This window comes from Phyllobates terribilis, unplaced genomic scaffold (genome assembly GCF_046119375.1).
Source record: "Phyllobates terribilis strain yellow unplaced genomic scaffold, ASM4611937v1 Scaffold_1__5_contigs__length_1240528914, whole genome shotgun sequence".
Taxonomy (NCBI): domain Eukaryota; kingdom Metazoa; phylum Chordata; class Amphibia; order Anura; family Dendrobatidae; genus Phyllobates; species Phyllobates terribilis.
Genome location: NW_027362761.1, coordinates 1,198,059,275 through 1,198,078,862, shown reverse-complemented (window position 1 = coordinate 1,198,078,862; position 19,588 = coordinate 1,198,059,275). Strand labels below are relative to the sequence as shown.

The following is a 19,588-nucleotide window of genomic DNA, read 5'->3' as shown; positions in this document are numbered from 1 at the left end:
AAATGTCACATAAAATGTAGGCGCTGTTGGCATTTGGAGAAGTACATGGACGCCTAGGGCAGTGTATTTTACTGTGCTCTGCTGTGGCGGGAGCGCTGCCAACTACAGCTCTACTGTGGCGGGAGGGCTGCCAACTACGGCTCTGCTGTGGCGGGAGGGCTGCCAACTACGGCTCTGCTGTGGCGGGAGCGCCGACAACCCCGGCTCTGCTGCGCCAGGGAGCGCCGACAACCCCGGCTCTGCTGCGCCAGGGAGCGCCGCCAACCCCGGCTCTGCTGCGCCAGGGAGCGCCGCCAACCCCGGCTCTGCTGCGCCAGGGAGCGCCGCCAACCCCGGCTCTGCTGCGCCAGGGAGCGCCGCCAACCCCGGCTCTGCTGCGCCAGGCAGCGCCGCCAACCCCGGCTCTGCTGCGCCAGGCAGCGCCGCCAACCCCGGCTCTGCTGCGCCAGGCAGCGCCGACAACCCCGGCTCTGCTGCGCCAGGCAGCGCCGACAACCCCGGCTCTGCTGCGCCAGGCAGCGCCGACAACCCCGGCTCTGCTACATGTGTTTGTTATTCTCGATTGCTGATCTGTGCTGGAGATTATAACACTGCGGACGGCTGTGATCTCGGGAACACGAGCCCTGCAGGCGGTGATGTAAGCGCCGGCATCAGAGTGAACGCTCAGGTCGCTCTTTAACACGACCGCGTGTAGAAATGTCACCGTCACTGTGTGACAGTCCGTACATCGGGGTTCTGGTCATGTGATCACTGCTGCGCTGCCATAGACCCCCGTATATCTGCATCATTTATTGGGTAGGTTTAAGCCCCTAATACTTGGAGGTGAGGGGTCGCAACGGGACGACAGAGATACTTTGACGTCCCAAATACAAGTTTGCAAGCAATCGCCTGCATCGGAGGGCGGTGAAAGTGTAACTATAGTCTGCGAGTAACCGCCCCTCCATCCATGTATCCAGCCGCCAGGTCACATAACTGTCGGGAGGTGAGCAGACGAAATCAAACCTTGCTTTATTCACCCTCACCGGGTCCAGTGCTGAGTATGTTACGGTTTGCAACACTGCAGTCAATCACTCAGCTCAGCGGTTCTGCCCAAGTCGCAAGCCACCGAGCTCACTGACTGCATCGTTGTCGCGTCGCTGGTATAGACTCTTCATTGGACCCGGGGAGGGTGAGCATAGCCACTTTGTTTTTTACAAACAGACAAGGATTCTCCAAAACCAGAAAACCCTTTAAGAATCCTGAAGCAATGAAATGCTAAGTCTTTTGGAAAACGTTTTAGTAGGTTCAGTTTTGTTCATCTCTCCCGGGCGTCTCTGGTGTCGGATGCAGAATATCCGGCCCGGCCGGCGTGATCAGTGTCCGCGCGGTTTCGGATACTTGCTCTACCTGTTGTCGGAGGTGTGGTAGGCGTCATCACTGCACATACAGCGAGTGATGAAACCGTCCCTCCAGGAAAGCAGCCGCACATCCGACACGTAGGACGGGCTGGCTGCACTGGGGGTGTCGGAGGACTGCATGCTGGGAGCACTGGGAATTTTGCTTTTCTGTTTCCTCCCCTTCTTTTCATATAATTGCATTTTTCACAGATTCACCACAGTGGCACAAAGCAAAAAATGAGGTCTGCAAATTAGCATGCTGTCCCGACCCTGCAACGTCGCCTCGGAGACGCATAAAAGGGTCTTTTGTGGTCGCGGCTGAACCATTCCTGGTACAAGGATTAGGGATCACCTAGCAACACTGTCCTCGCTAGCCGTCCTGTCCTGGGCCTGGTCCCGGTCCCCAGCCAGACATCAGCTGTGGTTTCCATTCTTCTCTGTTCCCTACTGGAAAGCTTGAGTGCTGGTGAACACCAATATGGCCAATATATCAGTGACACCTGTATAACAGCAGGGAGTACAGGAGGAGAGGACTGTGTGTGCGGATCACTGTTAGTATCATCTGTATAACAGCAGGGAGTACAGGAGGAGAGGACTGTGTGTGCCGATCACTGTTAGTATCATCTGTATAACAGCAGGGAGTACAGGAGGAGAGGACTGTGTGTGCCGATCACTGTTAGTATCATCTGTATAACAGCAGGGAGTACAGGAGGAGAGGACTGTGTGTGCGGATCACTGTTAGTATCATCTGTATAACAGCAAGGAGTACAGGAGGAGAGGACTGTGTGCGCGGATCACTGTTAGTATAACAGCAGGGAGTACAGGAGGAGAGGACTGTGTGTGCGGATCACTGTTAGTATCTCCTGTATAACAGCAGGGAGTACAGGAGGAGAGGACTGTGTGTGCGGATCACTGTTAGTATAACAGCAGGGAGTACAGGAGGAGAGGACTGTGTGTGCCGATCACTGTTAGTATAACAGCAGGGAGTACAGGAGGAGAGGACTGTGTGTGCCGATCACTGTTAGTATCTCCTGTATAACAGCAGGGAGTACAGGAGGAGAGGACTGTGTGTGCGGATCACTGTTAGTATAACAGCAGGGAGTACAGGAGGAGAGGACTGTGTGTGCGGATCACTGTTAGTATAACAGCAGGGAGTACAGGAGGAGAGGACTGTGTGTGCGGATCACTGTTAGTATCTCCTGTATAACAGCAGGGAGTACAGGAGGAGAGGACTGTGTGTGCGGATCACTGTTAGTATCTCCTGTATAACAGCAGGGAGTACAGGAGGAGAGGACTGTGTGCGCGGATCACTGTTAGTATAACAGCAGGGAGTACAGGAGGAGAGGACTGTGTGTGCGGATCACTGTTAGTATCTCCTGTATAACAGCAGGGAGTACAGGAGGAGAGGACTGTGTGTGCGGATCACTGTTAGTATAACAGCAGGGAGTACAGGAGGAGAGGACTGTGTGTGCGGATCACTGTTAGTATAACAGCAGGGAGTACAGGAGGAGAGGACTGTGTGTGCCGATCACTGTTAGTATAACAGCAGGGAGTACAGGAGGAGAGGACTGTGTGTGCGGATCACTGTTAGTATAACAGCAGGGAGTACAGGAGGAGAGGACTGTGTGTGCCGATCACTGTTAGTATAACAGCAGGGAGTACAGGAGGAGAGGACTGTGTGTGCGGATCACTGTTAGTATAACAGCAGGGAGTACAGGAGGAGAGGACTGTGTGTGCCGATCACTGTTAGCGGCTCTTGTGCACCCACCGGGGATTCCTGGCACAGTCCTCAGTACCACCATTTCTGCACTGGGGGCGCTGTTATAAGCTGACTCAGTTGGTCGCACTTTATCTGGAATGAGGATGTGAGTGCCATGAATCATGTAATTACCAGTCTGTGCCTTATGAGAGGGCAGTGCCAGCCGCCTCCGCATCCTCACATTCCCGGGTCATCACCTCCGTGCACACACTGTCAGAGCTGCGATCCTCCAATGGACGTGCCGACCCCCGACTGGAGCCGCAGCGAGGTCCCCAATGTCTGGCAGGTCAGCTGGCAAATATCTGTAGAACTTTCTGCGGGACCTCGATATTTCACATCGTTCACTTGTTTCTGTGACAAAGCTTTTCTAACAGGACGTCGGTGTGAGCCCAGACTGAGCCAGTAGGGCCATGGGGCCCGTCATCCTGAGGAAACAAGTGTGAACACAGCCTTAGTTATGGGAATTATTTCTATAGTTATTTGTTCCAGACATCTGCTGGAAAGCAATGGCACTCGTCTAAAGTAGAATTATATGGGGCCAGGGAATGATTTTATTTTTGGGCTTTTTTTTAGCAATTGTGTTTTCCTGCCCGGCGTCTGTGGGGCTCCCCCTGCCCGGCGTCTGTGGGGCTCCCCCTGCCCGGCGTCTGTGGGGCTCCCCCTGCCCGGCGTCTGTGGGGCTCCCCCTGCCCGGCGTCTGTGGGGCTCCCCCTGCCCGGCGTCTGTGGGGCTCCCCTACCCATGGCCGATCTTGATTTACTTACACTGTTGCAGATATCAGCGTTGGATATTAACTGAAGGGTTTTTAAAGGGACCTGTCACCAGATCAGGAGTGGGTACATTTTAGTCTTATTTTATTCCCGCTGTTTACCTGATATTTCATTTATTATTATTATTTTTTAAATACGTTGCACGGTTCCAGAGAGAGGTTTTGTTTTATTTAGTGCTAATTTTTATGGTCTATACTGTGGGGGCGTGGCTGTCGGGCTCCTCTGGGGGGCGTGGCTGTCGGGCTCCTCTGCTCGGCGTGGCTGTCGGGCTCCTCTGCTCGGCGTGGCTGTCGGGCTCCTCTGCTCGGCGTGGCTGTCGGGCTCCTCTGCTCGGCGTGGCTGTCGGGCTCCTCTGGGGGGCGGGGCTGTCGGGCTCCTCTGGGGGGCGGGGCTGTCGGGCTCCTCTGGGGGGCGGGGCTGTCGGGCTCCTCTGGGGGGCGGGGCTGTCGGGCTCCTCTGGGGGGCGGGGCTGTCGGGCTCCTCTGGGGGGCGGGGCTGTCGGGCTCCTCTGGGGGCGTGGCTTTATGCTGCTCTGTGAGCCATGCCCCCTCAGTGAAGACTGTAACATTTGCAGTAAATATAATGGCCTATATCTCTGGAACCATATAGAGGATTTTAATAAATAAAAAAAAAAAAAAAAACACGTAATACTTAGAGAGGACTGGGAATAAAATAAGAGCAAAACCTGTCGACTTTTCACCCAGTGTCAGGAGACTCATTCATAAATTATAACAGGAAGCAAGTGTGAACCTATCCTGTGATTGGGGTGGATGGGCCGGCGCTGTATGCAGTGCTGTGATGACGTATGTGCTGTGTACAGGTGTATATGTATGTGCTGTGTACAGGTGTATATGTATGTGCTGTGTACGGGTGTATATGTATGTGCTGTGTACGGGTGTATATGTATGTGCTGTGTACGGGTGTATATGTATGTGCTGTGTACGGGTGTATATGTATGTGCTGTGTACGGGTGTATATGTATGTGCTGTGTACGGGTGTATATGTATGTGCTGTGTACGGGTGTATATGTATGTGCTGTGTACGGGTGTATATGTATGTGCTGTGTACGGGTGTATATGTATGTGCTGTGTACGGGTGTATATGTATGTGCTGTGTACGGGTGTATATGTATGTGCCGTGTACGGGTGTATATGTATGTGCCGTGTACGGGTGTATATGTATGTGCCGTGTACGGGTGTATATGTATGTACGTGCCGTGTACGGTTGTATATGTATGTACGTGCCGTGTACGGGTGTATATGTATGTACGTGCCGTGTACGGGTGTATATGTATGTACGTGCCGTGTACGGGTGTATATGTATGTACGTGCCGTGTACGGGTGTATATGTATGTACGTGCCGTGTACGGGTGTATATGTATGTACGTGCCGTGTACGGGTGTATATGTATGTACGTGCCGTGTACGGGTGTATATGTATGTACGTGCCGTGTACGGGTGTATATGTATGTACGTGCCGTGTACGGGTGTATATGTATGTACGTGCCGTGTACGGGTGTATATGTATGTACGTACGTGCCGTGTACGGGTGTATATGTATGTACGTGCCGTGTACGGGTGTATATGTATGTACGTGCCGTGTACGGGTGTATATGTATGTACGTGCCGTGTACGGGTGTATATGTATGTACGTGCCGTGTACGGGTGTATATGTATGTACGTGCCGTGTACGGGTGTATATGTATGTACGTGCCGTGTACGGGTGTATATGTATGTACGTGCCGTGTACGGGTGTATATGTATGTACGTGCCGTGTACGGGTGTATATGTATGTACGTGCCGTGTACGGGTGTATATGTATGTACGTGCCGTGTACGGGTGTACGTGCCGTGTACGGGTGTACGTGTACGTGCCGTGTACGGGTGTACGTGCCGTGTACGGGTGTACGTGTGCGTGCCGTGTACGGGTGTGCGTGCCGTGTACGGGTGTGCGTGTACGTGCCGTGTACGGGTGTATATGTATGTACGTGCCGTGTACGGGTGTATATGTATGTACGTGCCGTGTACGGGTGTATATGTATGTACGTGCCGTGTACGGGTGTATATGTATGTACGTGCCGTGTACGGGTGTATATGTATGTACGTGCCGTGTACGGGTGTACGTGCCGTGTACGGGTGTACGTGTACGTGCCGTGTACGGGTGTACGTGCCGTGTACGGGTGTACGTGTGCGTGCCGTGTACGGGTGTGCGTGCCGTGTACGGGTGTGCGTGTACGTGCCGTGTACGGGTGTACGTGCCGTGTACGGGTGTACGGGTGTGCGTGCCGTGTACGGGTGTGCGTGCCGGGTACGGGTGTACGGGTGTGCGTGCCGGCTACGGGTGTGTGTGCCGTGTACGGGTGTGTGTGCCGTGTACGGGTGTGCGTGCCGTGTACAGGTGTACGTGCCGTGTACGGGTGTACGGGTGTGCGTGCCATGTACGGGTGTACGTGTACGTGGGGTGTACGGGTGTACATGTGCGTGCCGGGTAGGGGTGTACATGTGCGTGCTGCGGACATTCACACATGCGACATTCACCGACCGAGTACAGACCGTCCGCGGCTCTCCTGAACGATACGTGACCGCTTTATCTACACCTATCAGGGTGATGAGTCCTCTGCGCTCGCTCGGTGAAGGTCCGATGTGTGAAGCCGGCCGTATACAGGATGGACCGGACAGTAAAGACTCCGCCATAGGGAGGACCGGAGATAAGTTTTTTAGACCCCGGCGTCCCCGGACCCTCACCCTGTTTATCTTCTCTTCCAGATCGCCTTCTCTCAGCATAGTAACTTTATGGACTTGGTACAGTTCTTTGTCACGTTTTTCAGGTAGGACTCCTTATATGTTTGCTGTTGGGGCGGCAGCTGGGTGATGGGCGCAGGACTATTGATTAGATGAGTTTCTTTAGCCCCTTCCCACCCCATGACGTACTGCTACTGGAACCGGGCAGCTGTCAGCTGTGGTTCAAATCTAAAACTGGTCCCCCCCCCCCACCTCTCCTTTCCAAAAAAAAAAAAAGAAGCCCCCATTTGCCTATGTTGACGGAAAAATAAAAAAAAATTCATGGCTCTTGAAAGGAGAGGAAAAAAAATGCAGAAAAAACTAAAAAAAATTAAGGGGTTAAAACAAAAAGTGCAACAAAACTTTACACTAAAGCTCTCATTGGTTGAATGTTGAATGTAGAAAGTTTTGTTTTTAGTGTTTTGCTGCCACCCGGTGGTGTCACTTGCACATTGCACTGACTTTCTGCTGCTCGGATTTCTCTTGCAGTTGTTTCCTCTCCCTGCTCCTGGTGGCCGCTGTAGTCTGGAAAATTAAACAAAGTTGTTGGGCTTCAAGGAGAAGAGAGGTGAGAAGCGTCATTGTTAGATGGCTCCACAATATAATGTCAGACTGGTGTGTGGTCCATACAGACGGGCAGTGCTGGCGTCTCGCCAGGCTTGGCTGCTGGGGGGCCGCTCACTACTTCAGTTTCCCCCAGTCCTGCAACTTTATTTGTGCTAAGCTTGTAGATAAATGAATAGCATGTTGCAATGTCCTACTGTATTTTTTAGAGCAGTGTCACAAATGCAGCACAGATCAGACCAGATTCCCTTACCCTTTACCAACCTTACCAAAATATCTCACCAGACCTCCCATCACCAGAAAATATCACCAGACCTCCCATCCCTCTGTGACCTCCCCAGCGAACGGTACCATCCCTCTGTGACCTCACCAGACCTCCCCAGATAACAGTACCATCCCTCTGTGACATCACCGGACCTCCCCAGATAACAGTACCATCCCTCTGTGACATCACCGGACCTCACCAGATAACAGTACCATCCCTCTGTGACATCACTGGACCTCCCCAGATAACAGTACGATCCCACTGTGACATCACCGGACCTCACCAGATAACAGTACCATCCCTCTGTGACATCACTGGACCTCCCCAGATAACAGTACGATCCCACTGTGACATCACCGGACCTCCCCAGATAACAGTACCATCCCACTGTGACATCACCGGACCTCACCAGATAACAGTACCATCCCTCTGTGACATCACTGGACCTCCCCAGATAACAGTACGATCCCACTGTGACATCACCGGACCTCCCCAGATAACAGTACCATCCCTCTGTGACATCACCGGACCTCCCCAGATAACAGTACCATCCCTCTGTGACATCACCGGACCTCCCCAGATAACAGTACCATCCCTCTGTGACATCACCGGACCTCCCCAGATAACAGTACGATCCCACTGTGACATCACCGGACCTCCCCAGATAACAGTACCATCCCTCTGTGACATCACCGGACCTCCCCAGATAACAGTACCATCCCTCTGTGACATCACCGGACCTCCCCAGATAACAGTACCATCCCACTGTGACATCACCGGACCTCACCAGATAACAGTACCATCCCTCTGTGACATCACCAGACCTCCCCAGATAACAGTACCATCCCACTGTGACATCACCGGACCTCACCAGATAACAGTACCATCCTCTGTGACATCACTGGACCTCCCCAGATAACAGTACCATCCCTCTGTGACATCACTGGACCTCCCCAGATAACAGTACGATCCCACTGTGACATCACCGGACCTCCCCAGATAACAGTACCATCCCTCTGTGACATCACCGGACCTCCCCAGATAACAGTACCATCCCTCTGTGACATCACCGGACCTCCCCAGATAACAGTACCATCCCACTGTGACATCACCGGACCTCCCCAGATAACAGTACCATCCCTCTGTGACATCACCGGACCTCCCCAGATAACAGTACCATCCTCTGTGACATCACTGGACCTCCCCAGATAACAGTACCATCCTCTGTGACATCACTGGACCTCCCCAGATAACAGTACCATCCCACTGTGACATCACCGGACCTCACCAGATAACAGTACCATCCTCTGTGACATCACTGGACCTCCCCAGATAACAGTACCATCCCTCTGTGACATCACCGGACCTCCTCAGATAACAGTACCATCCCTCTGTGACATCACCGGACCTCCTTGGGTAATAGAATTCTTGCTTATCGCTTTGCCGCCATCCTCCGCCCCTTTGAGCACCTCGTTCCCCCCTTTTGTGCACCTCGTTCCCCCCTTTTGTGCACCTCGTTCCCCCCTTTTGTGCACCTCGTTCCCCCCTTTTGTGCACCTCGTTCCCCCCTTTTGTGCACCTCATTCCCCCCTTTTGTGCACCTCGTTCCCCCCTTTGTGCCTCTCTGGTTAAAGAGCTTGTCCTTTGGTAGCCATTGTTGTTTTTCTGCTAGCCCTCTTTTGATTTCAGCGGCCGGCGGTGATTTATGTAGAGGTGCTTTTCCTTTTCAGCACCTTTTATGGCCGCCGTATTTAAAGCCAGGTTTAATAATGTTTTCCTATTTCCCTTACTATAATTCACCATAACAAGAAGCGACTTAATTGCGTCTCTTAACGACTTACAAATGTTTTGCCGACTTAATTATCAATAAATAATTCATTGTTTCACTACCAGACCAGTCCGGCCAGACGCAGGGCTGTAAAGCCGCCATGAATTATACATGGAGCAGCCCCACAGCCGACGATCAATACGTCTCCAAATGTGCAGCTCCCGGCCCTAATACATCGTCCCCGAGTATTGGAGTATGTGTCTGGTGTGGATGTGGGGGCCGCGGGGTACAAAGCCAAGCGAGTGTCAGTGCTGCACAGGGCCTGGGAGGACAGGACCCTCCACATACTCTCCGTATACCCCAGAGTGGCTGTTGTGGGACAGTGTCTGCATGAGGCGCCACCCGGTTTATCTACATGGGAATTAATTTGTTAACATAGATTTTAACTTATATGCGTCCCTTCCATTATAAGAGGCTGTGAGGATGTGTTCTTTACATACAGTAAATATTATTGGGGATAGGCCCCCTGGCCTGTCCCTTCTACACCTTTACCCCCAGCTTGTCCATTCTTTCCCTTTTTTCCCATGGCCTGTCAGTCTTTCCCTTTTTTCCCCCGGCCTCTCCCTTCTTCCCCCTTCTTCCCCTTCACCCCCGGCCTCTCCCTTCTTCCCCTTCACCCCCGGCCTCTCCCTTCTTCCCCTTCACCCCCGGCCTCTCGATTCTTCCCCTTCACCCCCGGCCTTTCCCTTATTCCTCTTCTTCTCCCCGACCTGTCCCAGCTTCCACTTCTTCTCCCCGACCTGTCCCAGCTTCCACTTCTTCTCCCCGACCTGTCCCAGCTTCCACTTCTTCTCCCCAACCTGTCCCAGCTTCCACTTCTTCTCCCCGACCTGTCCCAGCTTCCACTTCTTCTCCCCCTCCGGCCCGTCCCTTTCTTTCTCCCCCTCCGGCCCGTCCCTTTCTTTCTCCCCCTCCGGCCCATCCAGTCTTCCCCTTTCTCCCCCTCCGGACCGTCCCTTCTTCCCCTTTCTCCCCCTCCGGACCGTCCCTTCTTCCCCTTTCTCCCCCTCCGGACCGTCCCTTCTTCCCCTTTCTCTCCCTCCGGGCCGGGCCCTTCTTCCCCTTTCTCCCCCTCCGGGCCGGCCCTTCTTCCCCTTTCTCCCCCTTCGGGCCGGCCCTTCTTCTTCTTTCTCTCCCCCTCCGGCCCGTCCCTTTCTTTCTCCCCCTCCGGGCCCGTCCCTTTCTTTCTCCCCCTCTGGGCCCGTCCCTTTCTTTCTCCCCCTCCGGGCCCGTCCCTTTCTTTCTCCCCCTCCGGCCCGTCCCTTCTGCCCCTTTCTCCCCATCCGGGCCCGTCCCTTCTGCCCCTTTCTCCCCCTCCGGGCCCATCCCTTCTGCCCCTTTCTCCCCCTCCGGGCCCGTCCCTTTCTTTCTCCCCCTCCGGGCCCGTCCCTTCTGCCCCTTTCTCCCCCTCCGGCCCTTCTCTCCCCTCTTATAGACGGCGGCACTACTTCCAGCACAGCTCATCTGTGGGGGTCTTTCCTTCGTGCGGTCTCATATTGGCCGATGACTCCAGTGATATTCGACCTTGAAAATAATTCTATGAAATCCTTTACTTTTTTCATTTATTTTTCACAATTTGCTTGTAACATTTTGGAGCCTTTCCCCTCTGGATGGACCGTCGTGTTCACGGTTTGCAGCAGCCTCTTCCAGTGTGACCCTGACTGCAGAGGCTGCAATGTGCCCCCCGGAGAGACCCCCCGAGCCTCGCACTGTCTGCACGCAGCTGCCTCTCCTCTCCCCTGTGTGCGGAGCTCACAAGCCTGTGTACATCTTGCCAGGGCCGCATTTATGCCGGGGCTGCCGTGGACCACCACCCGGTGGTGGCTTACAAATGTCGCACGTTGCCAGCAGCAAAGTCAAGACATTTAGCAAGTTAGCGAGTAAAATGTCACTCGTGCTGAGTGTCCCGCTGGCAGAGCGGAGGCGGCTCACAACAAAGGGGATTATTGGAGATCAGTGACGTGGCCGGGTCCTCATTACACCGCGGCCCAGCGCATCAATAATTCCTCCCGCATTGTGGGAGCCCAGCACTCCTCCATCATCTGCTGCCAGTCTATCCACGTGCAAGGACTAACAGTCCCAGAATGCTGAATTAGAGAAGTGAAACCTTCCTATTTCATATAAAGTGCATTCTTCTGCTCCATCCATCATGCTTTACACTGCAGCTTAGCTTGTTTTCATTTGCAAGCCTAGTGGAAAATCAGAACATAAAGAGATGCCTCCTCTTACAGCAGTGATGGAAGGGTTGTGAGGAGAATCCTCTTCCTGTCAGACAAACTTCCATTTAGCCTATCCCTCATGCTTTACACTACAGCACTACTTGTTTTTATTTGCTGCTGTGTATAATCAGAAGCTCAGCAGGAAATTGGTGTAAACTTTTTCCATTTCCCCTCTCAAGGTCGTCTGCTTAGTTTGCAGCGTCTTTCTTCGGTGCACTGATCTCACACCAGCAATCTTTATTTTCTTTTACCTTTCTTGCGACTGCATGTCCCCTTGTGACCACTAGATGGCAGCATTGCACCATGAGCACCAGGTGGTGGGACGGCAGCGGCGGTGGATGATGTGGTGGCCGCTGCACTTCTGCATTAGTTTCCAGGTGCTTTTATTAATAAGCATGTGTATATGTAAGTGAGGGTTTAGGAAAAGCTCTCCGGTGCGTGTCCGTGACCGCTCGGCGTGGCGCAGAAGAGGCGGCGTGAGATCAGCCATTTCATGGCTGTCTATAGCTGCGAGCACTTTGTGAGCAGATGTCAAGCGTCCCCAGCGTTGGCTGGTCTATTCTCATGTCCTCACTAACATCACATGAAAGGAGCGGTCACTGCTGCTCCTACAATCAGTACAACCCCCCTGAAATACTCTGTGCTGATGGGGGTACTCTTCTTGTTTTCACTATGCTGTGCCCCCCTGGTTGTCCCCATTTCACCTGTTACCTTATTACTCTGCCCTGTCCTCACGAACATAATCACATGAATGGACTGGTCACTGCTTCCTACTCTGTTCTGCTTTGGAAACAGCTTCTTTTTTCTTATTTTTACGTTCTGCTCATCACATCATAAGTGTGCGCCTGTCACACCCGGCCTGCACTCGGTGTCCTCACATTGGAGGACAGGTCACTGCCCCCTCACAAGGCCAGCTCACTCCTCTGCTGCTGCTGTCTCTTTATCTGGCCGGATGCAGAATACTCTGCCCCATGTGTCGCCACCATTGTCTGGGCGTTTCCCCCTGTATGTAACCTCACATCCCCCACGTCCTTGTCTTGTCCGTGCGTCACCCGATGATTAGAAGCGCTTGCAGCGGAGCAGGATGATACCGCCGAGCCACTTCTGTCTTGAAAGGGCTTTTAATTTGAAGTGAAGACGTGTCGGTGGGCGATCTCCTCCGTGTCGGCGGGCGATCTCAGTGTCGGTGTTGGCGAGCTATCTCCTCCGTGTCGGTGGGCGATCTCAGTGTCGGTGTTGGCGAGCTATCTCCTCCGTGTCGGTGTTGGCGAGCTATCTCCTCCGTGTCGGCGAGCGATCCCCTCCGTGTCGGCGAGCGACCTCCGTGTCGGTGTCGGCGGGCGATCTCCTCCGTGTCGGTGGCGGCGGGCGATCTCTTCCGTGTCGGTGGCGGCGGGCGATCTCTTCCGTGTCGGTGGCGGCGGGCGATCTCTTCTGTGTCGGTGGCGGCGGGCGATCTCTTCCGTGTCGGTGGCGGCGGGCGATCTCTTCCGTGTCGGTGGCGGCGGGCGATCTCTTCCGTGTCGGTGGCGGCGGGCGATCTCTTCCGTGTCGGTGGCGGCGGGCGATCTCTTCCGTGTCGGTGGCGGCGGGCGATCTCTTCCGTGTCGGTGGCGGCGGGCGATCTCTTCCGTGTCGGTGGCGGCGGGCGATCTCTTCCGTGTCGGTGGCGGCGGGCGATCTCTTCCGTGTCGGTGGCGGCGGGCGATCTCTTCCGTGTCGGTGGCGGCGGGCGATCTCTTCCGTGTCGGTGGCGGCGGGCGATCTCTTCCGTGTCGGTGGCGGCGGGCGATCTCTTCCGTGTCGGTGGCGGCGGGCGATCTCTTCCGTGTCGGTGGCGGCGGGCGATCTCTTCCGTGTCGGTGGCGGCGGGCGATCTCTTCCGTGTCGCTGGCGGCGGGCGATCTCTTCCGTGTCGCTGGCGGCGGGCGATCTCTTCCGTGTCGCTGGCGGCGGGCGATCTCTCCCGTGTCGCTGGCGGCGGGCGATCTCTCCCGTGTCGCTGGCTTCGGGCGATCTCTCCCGTGTCGGTGGCGGCGGGCGATCTCTCCCGTGTCGGTGGCGGCGGGCGATCTCTCCCGTGTCGGTGGCGGCGGGCGATCTCTCCCGTGTCGGTGGCGGCGGGCGATCTCTCCCGTGTCGGTGGCGGCGGGCGATCTCTCCCGTGTCGGTGGCGGCGGGCGATCTCTCCCGTGTCGGTGGCGGCGGGCGATCTCTCCCGTGTCGGTGGCGGCGGGCGATCTCTCCCGTGTCGGTGGCGGCGGGCGATCTCTCCCGTGTCGGTGGCGGCGGGCGATCTCTCCCGTGTCGGTGGCGGCGGGCGATCTCTCCCGTGTCGGTGGCGGCGGGCGATCTCTCCCGTGTCGGTGGCGGCGGGCGATCTCTCCCGTGTCGGTGGCGGCGGGCGATCTCTCCCGTGTCGGTGGCGGCGGGCGATCTCTCCCGTGTCGGTGGCGGCGGGCGATCTCTCCCGTGTCGGTGGCGGCGGGCGATCTCTCCCGTGTCGGTGGCGGCGGGCGATCTCTCCCGTGTCGGTGGCGGCGGGCGATCTCTCCCGTGTCGGTGGCGGCGGGCGATCTCTCCCGTGTCGGTGGCGGCGGGCGATCTCTCCCGTGTCGGTGGCGGCGGGCGATCTCTCCCGTGTCGGTGGCGGCGGGCGATCTCTCCCGTGTCGGTGGCGGCGGGCGATCTCTCCCGTGTCGGTGGCGGCGGGCGATCTCTCCCGTGTCGGTGGCGGCGGGCGATCTCTCCCGTGTCGGTGGCGGCGGGCGATCTCTCCCGTGTCGGTGGCGGCGGGCGATCTCTCCCGTGTCGGTGTCGGCGGGCGATCTCTCCCGTGTCGGTGTCGGCGGGCGATCTCTCCCGTGTCGGTGTCGGCGGGCGATCTCTCCCGTGTCGGTGTCGGCGGGCGATCTCTCCCGTGTCGGTGTCGGCGGGCGATCTCTCCCGTGTCGGTGTCGGCGGGCGATCTCTTCCTCCGTGTCGGTGTCGGCGGGCGATCTCTTCCTCCGTGTCGGCGGGCGATCTCTTCCTCCGTGTCGGCGGGCGATCTCTTCCTCCGTGTCGGCGGGCGACCTCTTCCTCCGTGTCGGCGGGCGACCTCCTCCTCCGTGTCGGCGGGCGACCTCCTCCTCCGTGTCGGCGGGCGACCTCCTCCTCCGTGTCGGCGGGCGACCTCCTCCTCCGTGTCACTCAGCTCCTATGTTAATAACTGATCATACGCCTCCACCCTCCCGCATTACTGATTGGGAGATCCGGGCCCTGCATACAAACACTATGCCACCGCCCTGCACCGATACACGGGGCAGCATTACTGACGGGGAGATCCAGGTGCTGCTTACATACACCATGCCACCGTCTGGCACCGATATTTGGGGCTGCATTACTGATCTCCTATGCAGTCATGTTTACCGTGTGTTTCCTGGTGTGACCGATTCTGAGAACGAGAGTCTCAAATTCCACAGTGAGCATGTGCGACCACCGTGTCTATATACAGTGACTGGTGCAGTGGTCGCACGCGCTCAGTACCGCTCCATTACCACAAAGAACTTGAGCCTCTTGTTCTCATGATCTCTTGGGGTCTGGGATCCTCGCTGATCCCGTGAGCGGGGTTATAGATTCCACTGTTACTGGAGCGGTACTGAGCGCGGACGAGCAGGTTAGTCACTGTTTGTAGGCACGGTGGTCGCACGCGCTCAGTACCGCCCCCTCACTCATTGCTCGGGTCCTCAGATCCCGGGTGCTTTAGGTTTAGGGGACGTTCTCTTCAGCATTGTCACTCCACTGTATAGAAGGGAGCTGTAGCTGTGTCCATCCTGAGCCTCCTGGATAGAATACTAAGACTGCAGCATAGACTGACACATCCAGGGCAGATTGGCGCAGAGCGTAAGAGGTTACAGCACTGTACCTGTCTATGTAATGCCGCAGTGCATCAGGAGGATCAGGATGAGCAGAGCTCACAGCTGTCCTGCACGGTGCGGCTTCATGCCGGGATAGAACGTGCTGCTGTTACTGCGAGGAATCCTCACGTTAGACGGCTCCGGGGGCACAGGACTGTGCTGTCAGCAAACAGAAGTATATGGGGTAGTGCTGTATATAGGGGTCCGACAGCTGTATATAAGGGTAGTTCTGTATATTGGGGTCCGGCAGCAGTATATGGGGGTAGTACTGTATATTATGGTCCGGCAGCTGTATATTGGGGTCCAGCAGCAGTATATGTGGGAAGTGCTGTATATAGGGATCCAGCAGCAGTATATGGGGGTGGTGCTGTATATTGGGGTCCAGCAGCAGTATATGTGGGAAGTGCTGTATATAGGGATCCAGCAGCAGTATATGGGGGTGGTGCTGTATATTGGGGTCTGGCAGCAGTATATGAGGGTAGTGCTGTATATTGGGGTTCGGCATCTGTATATGAGGGTAGTGCTGTATATAGGGGTAGTTCTGTATATTGGGGCGTGGCAGCTGTATATGGGGGTAGTGCTGTATATTGGGGCGTGGCAGCTGTATATGGGGGTAGTGCTGTATATTGGGGCTCAGCAGCTGTATATGGGGGTAGTGCTGTATATTGGGGCTCGGCAGCTGTATATGGGGGTAGTGCTGTATATTGGGGCTCGGCAGCTGTATATGGGGGTAGTGCTGTATATTGGGGCTCGGCAGCTGTATATGGGGGTAGTGCTGTATATTGGGGCTCGGCAGCTGTATATGGGGGTAGTGCTGTATATTGGGGCCCGTCAGCTGTATATGGAGGTAGTGCTGTATGTTGGGGCTTGGCAGCTGTATATGGAGGTAGTGCTGTATGTTGGGGCTTGGCAGCTGTATATGGGGGGAGTGCTGTATATAGGGGTAGTGCTGTATATAGGGGTAATGCTGTATATTGGGGTCCAGCAGCTGTATATTGGGGTCCGGCAGCAGTATATGGGGGTAGTGCTGTATATTGGGGTCCGGCAGCAGTATATGGCGGTAGTGCTATATATTTGGTTCCGGCAGCTGTATATGGGGGTAGTGCTGTATATTATGGTCCGGCAGCAGTATATGATGGTAGTGCTGTATATTGGGGTCCGGCAGCTGTATATGTGGGTAGTGCTGTATATTGGGGTCCAGCAGCTGTATATGGGGGTAGTGCTGTATATTGGGGTCCGGCAGCTGTATATGGGGGTGGTGCTGTATATTGGGGTCCGGCAGCAGTATATGTAGGTAGTGCTGTATATTGGGGTCCGGCAGCTGTATATGGGGGTGGTGCTGTATATTGAGGTCTGGCTGCTGTATATGGGGGTAGTGCTGTATGTTGGGATCCGGCAGCTGTATATTGGGGTCCAGGAGCAGTATATGGGAGTAGTGCTGTATATTGGGGTCCAGCAGCTGTATATGGGGGTGGTGCTGTATATGGGGGTGGTGCTGTATATTGAGGTCTGGCAGCTGTATATGGGGGTAGTGCTGTATGTTGGGGTCCAGCAGCTGTATATGGGGGTGGTGCTGTATATTGGGGTCCGGCAGCTGTATATGGGGGTAGTGCTGTATATTGGGGTCCGGCAGCTGTATATGAGGGTGGTGCAGTATATGGGAGTGGTGCAGTATATGGGAGTAGTGCTGTATATTGGGGTCCAGCAGCTGTATATTATGGTCCGGCAGCTGTATATGGGAGTAGTGCTGTATATTATGGTCCGGCAGCTGTATATGGGGGTAGTGCTGTATATTGGGGTCCAGGAGCAGTATATGGGGGTAGTGCTGTATAATTGGGGTCCAGCAGCTGTATATTATGGTCCGGCAGCTGTATATTGGGGTCCAGCAGCTGTATATTGTGGTCCGGCAGCTGTATATGGGGGTGGTGCTGTATATTGGGGTCCAGCAGCTGTATATGGGAGTAGTTCTGTATATTGGGGTCCGGCAGCTGTATATTGGGGTCCAGCAGCTGTATATTGGGGTCCGGCATCTGTATATGGGGGTGGTGTTGTATAATTGGGGTCCAGCAGCTGTATATTGGGGTCCGGCAGCTGTATATGAGGATAGTGCTGTATATTGGGGTCCAGGAGCAGTATATGGGAGTAGTGCTGTATATTGGGGTCCGGCAGCTGTATATGAGGATAGTGCCGTATATTGGGGTCCAGGAGCAGTATATGGGAGTAGTGCTGTATATTGGGGTCCAGCAGCTGTATATTGGGGTCCGTCAGCTGTTTGAGCGCAGCCCCCTGTGTGGTGTTTGTTACGTCGCCGTCTCCTCCTTTGTCCGCTGTTCAGGTCCTGGGTCACTGCTCGTCCTCAGTTCTTTATCCCATTGCTTTCGGCAGGATATGAGCGGCTCCGCAGCAGCACAGAGTATTTCAGGCTGTGGGATATGGTGGTGGCGCAAGGAGCGGTGTGACCACGAGTTCTGTGCACCATGTGGCGGTATTACACCACCTGCTCCTGTGTCCGTCCCCCGTGTATGACCCTCGGTCTTGTTTATTTTTCAGCAATTGATCCGGGAGATGCAGCAGATGGCGAGCCGGCCCTTCGCCTCCGTCAACGTCGCCCTGGAGACAGACGAGGAGCCGCCGGATCTGATCGGCGGCAGCGTGAAGGTGAGGATGGCGCTCTCCCACACCAGACCCCCAAACATGGGACAGCCCCCCCCTCCAGCCAGCTCCCCTGGATTCCCCTGTGCCTCCACATTTACATTATCTCTGCTTGCTGTCAGTAAATGGCAGTATCCTTATTTATATCCTGCCCTTCTCTCACTGCTGTTCGTTTGTTACATTGTATCAGTGCAGAGCAAGGAGCACAGAGCGCTGGATGCAACTGTAGCAAACCCACTCCTGTGGGATGTATTGGGGGTTCTCAGTGAATGTGGCTTTTACATAACTGCTGGGAGATCAGTGATGGGCGGAGGGAGACCCCCTGTTGGGGTTGGAAGTGGGGACCCCCTGTTGGGGTTGGAAGTGGGGACCCCCTGTTGGGGTTGGAAGTGGGGACCCCCTGTTGGGGTTTGAAGTGGGGACCCCAGGTTAGGTTGATATGATAAAAAGGTTTAAAAACCCCATAGTGTTTGCTTTCTGACACAGCGCCACCCTGTGCACAGGTTTTGTGAGGTACTGCAGGTCCATCTCATTCACTTAGTTGTAGTACCAGACACATCTTGTGGGCAGTGAAAGCAGAAGTGTTTTTCTGTCTTTTGCTCAGAAGGGTTAACCCCCGGTATAATGCAGCCCCATGTCTCTTAAGCAAGCAGCTCCTGTCTCCCGTAGCCGCCAGCCCTTTAATTTCTCGGTCGGCGGCCTCTTTCCATCGTCTCTTCCCTGTCTCCGTGCGCTCTCAGATCAGGAACACTGCTAACTCCTAAAGTTTCATGGCGACGGCTGTTTTTTCTTCCTGAGCTTCCTACATTCTGATTCTGCTGCCGGAGCGGAGGAGACGGCGCAGCGGTGGCCGGAGGCTGCAGAGTATCACCCGTGGAGGGGGCTGCTGCATACAGGAACCGGGAGGTGTCCAGTGATATGCCTGGAATCCGACATCCAGTAATCCAGCACTGCCTGATAATCTGGAACTACACAAAACCGAAACCTGCAAATCTGCTGTGACCCAAGAAGAGGGCGGAAGATACCCACCCCCCCCTCTCCCGAGACCTCCAGTGTCATCCATGACGCTGCCGTATGAGGACCCTACATGTGCTGTCCCTGCTCTGTGGAGTCACGGCTGCTCTCTGCGGTGGACTAATGGCCGCATCACAATAATCCAAGAAGATGTGTATCTTTTGGTGTCACCGGCCACTCCATAACTGGTAGATGGTCCGGTTCAAGCACTGACGAATGGAGTGATGTCACCAGTGATCTCCACATATTGTGCTTCTTGCCAGGGCCTCTCTGTCCCTCAATCCCCCCACACTCACTGCTTCTTCCCTCTCATGCCATCCCATTTCCCTCTACCTGTTTTTTTCTCGTCTCTCAATGTACTCCCCTCTAATTCTCCCCCAAACCTCATACCATCTCCACCGTTACTGCCCTTGTTCTCCGCTACCTGACCACTCTCATTTTCCCGGGCCGCCTTCTCTGCCTAC

At 55.2% G+C, this 19,588-nt stretch overlaps 1 protein-coding gene across 2 annotated transcripts in view; it reads left to right on the top strand.

Moving 5' to 3' along the window:
• Positions 1-19,588, top strand: part of ATRN (attractin) — a 110,921-nt gene that overhangs the window by 76,864 nt on the left and 14,469 nt on the right. For both annotated transcript variants that reach the window (XM_073649289.1, XM_073649285.1), the window contains exons 25-27: positions 6,669-6,730; positions 7,173-7,251; positions 18,009-18,116. In XM_073649289.1, coding sequence (XP_073505390.1) covers positions 6,669-6,730; positions 7,173-7,251; positions 18,009-18,116 — 249 coding nt within the window. The remainder of the gene's footprint in view (positions 1-6,668; positions 6,731-7,172; positions 7,252-18,008; positions 18,117-19,588) is intronic.